General features: G+C 38.3%; 2 protein-coding genes across 4 annotated transcripts; one reads left to right on the top strand and one right to left on the bottom strand.

The window, feature by feature from the left end:
- Positions 1–609: 609 nt before the first annotated feature.
- On the bottom strand, positions 610–4168 carry LOC306936859 (uncharacterized protein). Its single transcript, XM_079520493.1, has 4 exons — positions 3631–4168; positions 3438–3510; positions 2426–2534; positions 610–1642 (listed from the first exon to the last, which is right to left on the bottom strand). The coding sequence occupies exons 1-4, from the start codon at positions 3942–3944 to the stop codon at positions 906–908; spliced, it is 1233 nt and encodes a 410-aa protein (XP_079376619.1). The 5' UTR covers positions 3945–4168; the 3' UTR covers positions 610–905.
- A 148-nt stretch (positions 4169–4316) lies between these two features.
- Positions 4317–9766, top strand: pgls (6-phosphogluconolactonase). 3 transcript variants are annotated; one of them, XM_079520495.1, is made up of 7 exons: positions 4387–4447; positions 5604–5803; positions 6112–6382; positions 6475–6582; positions 7416–7517; positions 9057–9197; positions 9387–9766. In XM_079520495.1, exons 3-7 carry the CDS (start codon positions 6119–6121, stop codon positions 9531–9533), a joined length of 762 nt encoding a protein of 253 aa, XP_079376621.1. In that variant the 5' UTR covers positions 4387–4447; positions 5604–5803; positions 6112–6118; the 3' UTR covers positions 9534–9766. The 3 variants fall into 3 exon arrangements, with proteins under 3 accessions (XP_079376620.1, XP_079376622.1, XP_079376621.1); XM_079520494.1 differs by lacking the exon at positions 5604–5803 and having other exon boundaries at positions 4317–4447; XM_079520496.1 differs by lacking the exon at positions 5604–5803 and having other exon boundaries at positions 4324–4443.
- The last annotated feature ends 57 nt before the right edge of the window (positions 9767–9823 follow it).

Below are 9823 nucleotides of genomic sequence, written 5' to 3'. Positions count from 1 at the left end.
ACTGAGGGAAGGTATCGGGGCTACTGATCGTGCTGTTGTTTGTTATTGCAGTGAGAAGAACTATCTGTTAACAACAGCTCAGTTAGCCTGGATATGTGCATAATTAGGCTCGTAACAGTTAATAGGAGGGACTGCTAGTTCAAAATAACCGATTCATGGAATGGAGTGAGTTTCCCATCTTTAAAGGACGCATGTATTTTTAATACTGTAGCCACACTCTCTCTCTCTCTCTCTCTCTCTCTCTATATATATATATATATATGCTGGCGGTGTGAATATAGAATCTATAAATGTTAGTTACTACTTCAGTTGTGGCACCATCAATAAAGAAAAGTCTCAACTTTGAATATGTCAAACTACATTTCTGAGAGCCTGCGTGTGTTCGTTTTTTGAGTGGGGTAAAAATATTTTTATTTAAACTATATTCTCCAACAATCTAAATTAGATTAAATGATCGTCCCCGGCCTATAAGATATTATGCTATGAGGTGACTGGTTTGCAAAAATAAAGCATCCGTCTCAGTTGTTACTGGAATGATGCTCAGTGCAGTGTCAGTTGTAGGACTGGTACTTCACTGAATATAGTTCAAAACAACGATTCATAAAAAGATGAGCTTCCCATCTTAAAAGGACGGTGTATTTTTAATAGCCATACTAGCAACGGCTTGTTTCATTAGAACAATGTTGGTGTATGGGTAGGAAACATGAAAAACAGAATGCATTACTATTTAACAGCATAAAGATGACAATATCCACCAGCAGAACCACATCATATACTCTGTTGCATTATTGACCTACTAACCATTATTAAAATTGAATTGTATAACTGCAGTGCCTGTCAACTCAAACCTGAAACAAAAGATAGCTTTATTACAATGTAATTTAAAATGAATGCCGCCAAATGAGTTAGGGTTGACCGACAACAATGTTTGATGAGCCTGCATGTCCGTTTGTCCCTCTAAATATTGGTAGGCATACACTAGATTCAGTATACATGTTCATACTAGGATCTATATGTACTGCCATGTGTTTTTTCAAATTGCAATTCTTTGTGAATCCTTTACCACATTTTATACAAACAAAAGGTTTTTCTCCAGTGTGAGTGCGTTGATGCATATCAAGAGTACATTTCTGAATAAAGCCCTTTCCACAAATAGGACAGCGATATGGCTTTTCTCCTGTGTGTGTGCGCTGGTGTGTATAAAGATGCCCTTTCTGTGCGTATCGTTTTCCACACAGTGTACATCTGAATGGTTTTTCTCCGGTGTGACTTCGTTGATGTATTTCAAGCTGACTGAAACATCTAAAGTTCTTGCCACATTGCAAGCAGCCAAATCGCTTGGCAGCCGAGTTCCGTAAACTGTGGACCTTCACGTTCTTTGCCATACTAAAACTTTGGGGGGCAGCATTTCGGCCAGTGGATTTCTCCACCTCTAGGTTTGTGTGTCCCGGTGGAAGCTGTGCATTCTGGCGCACAGAGTGTGCAGTACTCCATTGTGTGTCCCCTTTCCCTGGTCCGGCCAACGATGATCGAGAGCCCTGGATCACAAAGTTGTCCGTAAATATATGTTGTTGATCTGAGCTGGTTTTGAGGTGCTGGACATCTGAGTTCCTCTGCCGAGTATCTGTGGCCATTTCAATTCCTATTGAGAGAACATATTGAATTAGGAAACGTGTCAAATATTAAATTACGTAAAAAAGAATTTGCTCGATTAATTACCTGCATCCTTGTAGGGCTGGACAATATAGCGTTATTATAACGTGATAAGACTAGATATCGTATGAGGTATCGTAATATCATGATATGGCATAAGTGTTGTTTTGTGTAATAAGTGTTGTTCCTGCTGCTAATCACATAAGCCCTATTTTATACTGTTCAGAAATAGCAAAGTAGCAATTTCTTGCTATTTTAGAACATGTAGGGGAAAATAGAAATGTGTGCTATTTGATTTTGTCCATATTGCCCAGCCCTATGTTCTTGTAGGGTTGGTAGTTTTTGGTGATTATTATTACTTTAGAGATTCCCAACATAATGTTATTGCTTATTATTATATTAGGGTACAGTCACACCAAACTATGGCTGCAGTCAGTCCAGGCTGATAAATGCAGGTGGGAGCAGCCCCCTGTTTTGTGCAGCCAGATCAGCCTAAAACATGTACAGTAGTAGCTTACATCGCCTTCCGTCTTGACGTTGGCAGGCCGGTCCGTCTTCGAATCATCCGATTGGAGAGAGGGGGAAAGCAGCAACTGTCTCAAGCATTTATCTGCTTTAAATACTTTTTCTCTTTTGGTGGCACCCTGGCGCAACAAACTGCTCCATTCCCATTGAAAAGGATTGGCAGAATCCACTGCATTAGGCAGCAGAATCAAAGTTTGGTGTGACCATAGGCATATACCCCTATGCCAAAACTTAAAAGAGCACTCACCATTTTCACCTGTCCTTTCTTTAGGTGTCACACTGTCTCCACTGTCAATCTCCACTGGCTCCTCTTTTACCACTATCAGTTCAGGCTGCTCTCGGACTGCATTTGTAAGCTAGAGAGAAATGACACCCATTAGAGGGGGACATGACAGTGCATTGCACAAATACAGGAGAACAGAGCACTTTTGCAAAGTGGACACTGCATAACAAATGCACTTTTATGAAGTGGGTCCACTGCAGATCTGTATGCATTTTAGTATGTATTTTTTTCTCTGTGTATGCTATAAACATACTACTAGATTTACCTACACTTTATTGTGTTGTTACTACTGTCTATTAGTAGTAGTACAAGAGTTGTACTACAACTTATTTGAGTGCCACTCGACATGAAAAACATGAAACATTTAATTGCAAATATAGCCTACACTAGGTACTAGGTATGAGGCTTTGAGCATGTGTCAAAGTCTTTGAATCTTGGATCTGAATCTTGTGTCTTATTAGTATCATTTTGCAGACATTTTCATAAACAAATTCTTCCTAAATAAAGAATCCTTTACGGCATTTTTCCTAAACAAAGAACCATTGATGCTTGTTAGGCCACTCAAGAATTGAGTTGTGGGGCACTCTACTGAATTTGGACAACTGCCCCATGCCAGTCTTCTACCCATTCACAGGCAATTCATTCTGGAGTGTGTGAATGACCACTTTTTAAACAGATTTAGTTCGTTTACTAACTAAATATGCAAATATAACATCATATCAAGCATAAACAATTGTTCCAATGATGTATTGTGCAAATCCTCTCTAACAACAGGCAATGTTGTGTTGTCTCAGGAGACATTCTAGGGCTACTCTAACATGTATTCTTGACAAATCGTTTTGTGTTTTAGAAAACAAAACCATCTGCTGCAGATGTAAATATACACTGAATGTTGTAATTCACCTCATGATGGTTTTCTAAAAAAAAAAGAAGAAAGAAAACCATTACACTGCAACATATTTTAGAAAGTCCTTACTTCAACAGAAGAGTCACTTTGATGCAAACAGCCCATTGCAGCAGATGAAGATATGCTTTCCCATGTACTCTCACTATAGGATGCAAAAACTCCAGATTAGATCAGAAAATCACCACTACCAATCAGAACAAGCCATGATGAACAGGTGCAATTACTGTAATAGACACACGACAGGTAAATAGGCCTACGATACCTTTTTATTATTGTAGGTCCTGTCCCATCTGGCTCCACTGTTCCATAAGAAATGTTTTCTGAACCATCTCTCATCGTAGCTGCTATAACGTGTCCCGCTGTGTCCTGCCTGCGCCCTTGTGCAATCCAGAGCAAATTCTCCATCAGTTGCAGTTTTTCGCTAAGAGACGAGATTTCATTCCGTCCTCGTGTTATCTCTATTTTCAACATCTTTGATTCGATCTCAACCAGTTTGCTTATTTCCAGCACAGCTGTTTTTGATAATGCGTCCATGATGGAGACTAGTTGTGATTGAAAAGAGAACATTGTCGACATCTTTTTTTACTTATATATAATATAAGTCGAGATAATTGCAAAACAGAAGAGCAGAATGACGGGAAGTAATATGTACAGCCAGATATGTATACGATAAGAAATGTTAGATGTGTGTGTGGCTGTGTGCATGCTCAAAGGCTAAGCGTGGTATCTCTTCCAACTGGGACGGGTAAAATGGCATCATTGTTTCCATCTACAGGGTGGGAGGATGCATCACAAGTTTGTTTATATATATATATTTTTTTTAGCAAAATTGTCTTGTACAATTTATGTCCAGTCCGTAAACAGTAAACAGTATACACATATTGGAAGACTTGTGTGGGAAAGTTTAATATAAAGATTTCTAGTTTCTACTGACTGGCTGCACTTCATTTACCAAAATGCTGAGCGGTACGTAACCAACGTGATTGGCTAATGCCGTCGTTGACGTTCAGGAAGTAAAATCGGATTAAAATGTACCGACAAAAAATCATCTGCATGAGAACTTGAAGAATCCCCAGTAGGTAATATCACTATTTTTCATACTTTACTAATGCTTGATCTACTATTTTGATAGCCTTGTCCGTTTGTTGGTAATGCTGTTATTTCATATTTAAAGCGCTTTAAAGTAAACCAATGTTTGATCAGGTCAGGTAGCCTAACATTAGTCAGTCAATAGTCATGGGTCATCGTAGCTCTATGACAGTCATAGACCGTCGTCTTGATCCAAGCCAAGGCTACAACCCTGTTTGAAGTAGCCACACACGTATCCCTATTCATAGCAGATGCTATTAAGTTAAAAGCTTCACTAGTTTGACAGTTGATACAAATATAGGTATTATTTAACCACCCTGCTCTCTTGTAATAGTTGTCTCAGAAATGTTTTCATGCTGTGTGTTTTTTGTGTGTTGCAATTCAGATTGCAATTCTGTTGCAATCTGTTGCAGGCTATTTACACCATGCACACATAATCAGATCTGCATCTCGGGCTTGAATGATTAAAAAAAGAACATTGATTTTTCTTTACAATATAGTATTTTCAAAGCAATTATTCACATATTTTTTCCATACACCCACATGGCAGCACAAACACTAAACAAAATCTTCAAAGAAACATCAGGATATGTCCATGAATACAAAGCAAAAAAAAAAAAAAGAAACAAACAAAAAAAAAACACATTACATACAGTTAAACAAAGAAACAAATGTCCCCAACACAGTTCCTTACCCCCACCCTACAGCAGGTTTCTTCCTAATTGCTAAATTCCTCAACCAAAAGCCGATCGTAGGGGCATTGGCATTTTTCCAACATAGCACAATTATGTTCATATGTTCTAGACGGCGTCTGGCCTGTAACAGGCAACGGTCAAACATAATTTTTTCTTTATTATTTTGGGCTTGATTGATTGATCCATTCAATACTTTATAAACAGCTTGCAAGGACAGGCACAGGGAGAACAGTACAATACAACTACAAGGTCTGCTAAAAGGATGAAACCAGAAAAGCCTTTCGGCTTGTTTCCATTGCTCACTTAAATAGCTTGATTTTAAAATAATGTATCACTAGTAATGAATAGGGAGACATTAGATTAGAATACCTTGTTTCAAAGAAAGGGGAAAAGGGTAATGTATGCCCAGACTGCACAGACTTAATGCTCCACCTCCGTATCTCTTTTACAGAGTTAAACAGCAAAGTGTTTTGCACAGTAAAAGAGATGCAGAGGATGGATCTATCTGTGTGGACTCTTTCTTTTCTTTGATACATATCTGTCCTTCACCAGCAACTACAAGGATGAGCATAACTCTGCCTTTTTTAAACGGCTTGTTTCCTCATCTATATTTGGTTATTTCCTCATAATTACTACCTCCTTCCAAAAAAGATAGTTGTTCAATACTCTGGTTTGCTCAACATGACACACATGAACACAGAATGTGCATGCAAGAAAGAAAGGCCCCAAGAAATAAGTGATTTTTATAAGATGGACTATACTGTAAAAATGTGAACCTTGCACGTCTTTGTTTTCTATTAAGAAGTATTTGTGTAGCTACATTGCATTCCTTGCAGTGTCACTAGTGTTGCTCATGTGTTCATTCCATTGTCGATGCTGAAACAATATATTGTGTAGCCCAGCCCTAACCCGTTTGTTTCCTGCTCTCATGTCCAAACCATTCTGTTTTTGTCAAATAGTGGTGCAATGCCTGGCAGAAGAGTACTCGTGTTTCCCTCATCAGCAGAGCTTGGCCCAGTGCTGGCTCAACTGGTCGCCTCTCGGGCAAAAACAGCCATTTCGTCTCGTGGCCAGTTCACACTGGGCCTGTCAGGTGGCAGCCTGGTGTCCATGCTCAGCAAGGAGCTGCCTGCTCTGTCAGACTTGGACTGCAGTAAGTGGGTTGCTGGGTTCTGTGATGAGCGCCTGGTGCCCTTTGATGACCCAGAGAGCACCTATGGACTGTACACGGTATGCGTTCCAAAATATTTACGCTCATTAACTAAGGAGTATTGATGTGTTATTATGCGGCAAAGTTGTAAAATGTCTTTATCTCCTCCTAGAAGCAATTGTTTTCCAAGATTAACATCCCTGAGAGCAACATATTGGCCATAGATCAATCTCTGCCAGTGGACAAGTGTGCAGAGGATTATACACAGAAACTGAAGAAGGTACAGACTTATTTGTTATAATACATATTAATGAATCGTGATTCTCTAAGCTTAATATTCTGTTTGATACACAATATTATTTGGTTAAATCTATTGAAAACAATGCTAAAAACAAATCAATCAATCGAATATAGCATAGACATTTAAAATAACAGATCTGCTAATGAACTAATCTTGTGTATATAATGTGGAACATAGAAAAGAGAAAAAGTCAGATGCTTTCAAGTTTGATTTCCGTTTCCTTAATTAGATAGATATACTTTTATTGATCCTGCAGGGGAAATTCAGTTGTCAAAGCAGCGCAGCAGGCAGCAGCTATGAAACACAGGACAGATAGTCAAAGCAGCACAGCAGGCAGCAGCTATGAAACACAGGACAGATAGCCAGATACAGAAACATAGATACAGCTAGGAGGAGTATAGAATAATATACTAATACAAAAAATAGTAGTAAGATTAAGAAAAGAGTACTAGAAACCAGGAGATATTGGTAAACTACATAGTGAAAGCGCTATTAACAGGTGTAAATTGATTTGGGGAGCAGATTGTTATCGAATTTGTCTTTTGAGTTCCTTTTTAATTGCCGACAGGTAGACTTGTACTGAAGTGAACAAGAAAAGTGTAAGTGAAATCACATTTAGCTCTGCGATGTTTAGAAGCCCCTTGATGTTTGATTAATGTTTGTGGCAGATCAGACACTGTGTTCGGCATTTTACGGGTGGTAGCCGATCGTAACCAATCAGATTGGAATATGAAAACTCTGACTGATGCATCTTGATCACATGACTTCAGACATTTGAGACAGTATTGTTTTTAATACTCTTAAACGTGCAGGCAATGCCAAGTGATGACTTACCAGTGTTTGATATGCTACTGTTGGGAATGGGACCTGATGGACATACCTGCTCCCTTTTTCCAGATCATCCTCTCTTAGAGGTGAGAACCATACTGACTTGCATAGTTTGAATGGATGTAAATAAGGATGTTTTATGAGATAACTGCTGACAAGAAAAGGAAACTAGGGGTGCAACAGTTAATCAAAGTAATTGATTTAATCCATTATTGAAAATTAAAACTAAAAAATATATATATTTTTATTTTCATACAGAAAATAGCAGATCTACGCCATACGCTCGTACCGTGTACAAGCTTGTACGCCTTGTAGATCTGCTATGTATGACAATTGTAAAATGGAGCTTATAGCTGCACCATGTAAGTTTTCTGTTTTGTTTTTTTTACAATGTCCTTCTCAGTTATTTGCTTTGAAAAGTAATTGATCGAATACTCTAAAAAAAAAAAATCAATAGTTGCAGCCCTAATAGAAATTCTCTACATTATGGGAACAAGGTAGCCTCTTCTGTATTTCTGTATTTACTTCATATTGTCAGTGAAGCACAACTCCTTGTCATTTTGTTGAACACGTACATTTATTTGAATTTATTCTATTATTCCACTTGTGTATGACTCAATCAGCATTTGTGAACATGAACAGAACTAACTACTTACTGTCTTGCACAGCCATTCGCTATTGAGCTAAGAACCAGCTGATAGATATAAAGTGCAGTGTCCCTGTCCATTAAGAATGAACAGGGGAATCACTCACTGTATTTTTCTATGAAATGTACTAGAATTATTCAATGGAAAACATAACCACAAACAGCAGTTAACGGGGTCTAAGTACAGGATAAGATGACAAAGGTGACATTCTTTCTTTTTTCCCCTTTCCTTTCCTTTTTTTGCCTGAGTAGTGTGAGATTTCCAAACTATCTGCCAAGTTTGGGAAATGTAGATGTTATGGTTTCTGAGACTGAATAGGGTTGGACCCTTAAAAATAACATGAAGACAGAAGTAAATATATGGCTCCTCAAATTTAGTCTCCCACTTACTGTCCAATATAATTAGCAACGTGAATGGTATTGCACTACATGGTTCCATTTATGCTATGCTGAACTGAAACTCTGTCAGAGGAATTGGACAATACCTATTTTGAAATCTACCAAAATATCTACCATTTCCTATTTGAAACTCTCTAATAAAAATACAGTATATACACACACATGTACATATTCTCAATGTATATATAGATATGTATATGTGTGTGTGTGAATAAGCCTGCAATTGAAACTCAATTTGGTTTTTAAGGCCTACTAATTAAGGTCTGGTCTGGCAGAATGCCATTTTATACTCTTTACTGTGGTTCTTAATAGGCTAATTCACACGATGCATGTCGGGCATGCATGAAGACAGTCCAGTCCCTCTACTATGTTTGTAATGTATACTACTACAAATGTGTGGCCTGTTGGCTTCAGTTATGTGCCCTATGGATTTTCATTATATGTTTTCAGAACACATGCATCATATTAGTGTCAGTTACATAGTAGTCTTCTTGTCCTGTGGCTCTCACAGGGGCTTTCTTGTTGCCACTTGTATACATTATAGATAATCGGTCTGGGTTTGGGTGTACCCCTAATTTAGGAAACTGAGAAGGTTGTGGCCCCCATCAGTGACTCTCCCAAGCCGCCGCCGCAGCGGGTGACCATGACTCTTCCTGTGGTGAACTCTGCACGTTGTGTGGCCTTCGTATCAACAGGGGGCAGCAAAGCACCTGTGTTGAAGGTAATGTAGTTGCACTGAGTTAAATTGAAATTTCAGATTCATAAAAGTTTCCATACCACATGTACTTGGTGCAAAATAATCAATATGGGCTTAACATTTGAATGGGGTAGATCTGAAAAAGAAAACTAAAATAATTGATAAAACATTGCTATTGTGGTAACTTTGACTATTGTCTTTTTTTACCCACAGGAGGTGCTTGAGGGTAGAGATGGTCCAGCGTTTCCAGCAGCCCGTGTTGTTCCCAGTCAAGGAGAACTATTCTGGTTCATTGATGACCCAGCTGCTTCTGCTTTAACTATCCAAGTAGAGAGACCATGCTCAGGAGCCAAACTATAGGCCCTTTCATCTGCGTGGACTGAGGAATAAAGAGCGAGTTAACTAGCCTTATTGAGGGCAAATGTTTTTATGCAGATTCATCTGTTTCCCGGCTAGGAGTTAACATATTTGACATTCCAAATGACTGAAATAACAAATAATGAAAATGAATCCATTCCGACTTGCACTTGATTCAGTTGTGATTGATTGTAAATGAGAAATATGAAATAATAAATACAATTTAAAATATGAAATGTTCATCATTTGATGTCCTTCTGAAAAAATGTTTGCCTATTTTGTAGATGGAATCT

The sequence above is a fragment of the Electrona antarctica genome (assembly GCF_951216825.1).
Source record: "Electrona antarctica genome assembly, chromosome: 14".
Classification (NCBI taxonomy): domain Eukaryota; kingdom Metazoa; phylum Chordata; class Actinopteri; order Myctophiformes; family Myctophidae; genus Electrona; species Electrona antarctica.
Note: the sequence above shows the minus strand (reverse complement) of the source record. Positions and strands in the feature narration are given on the sequence as shown.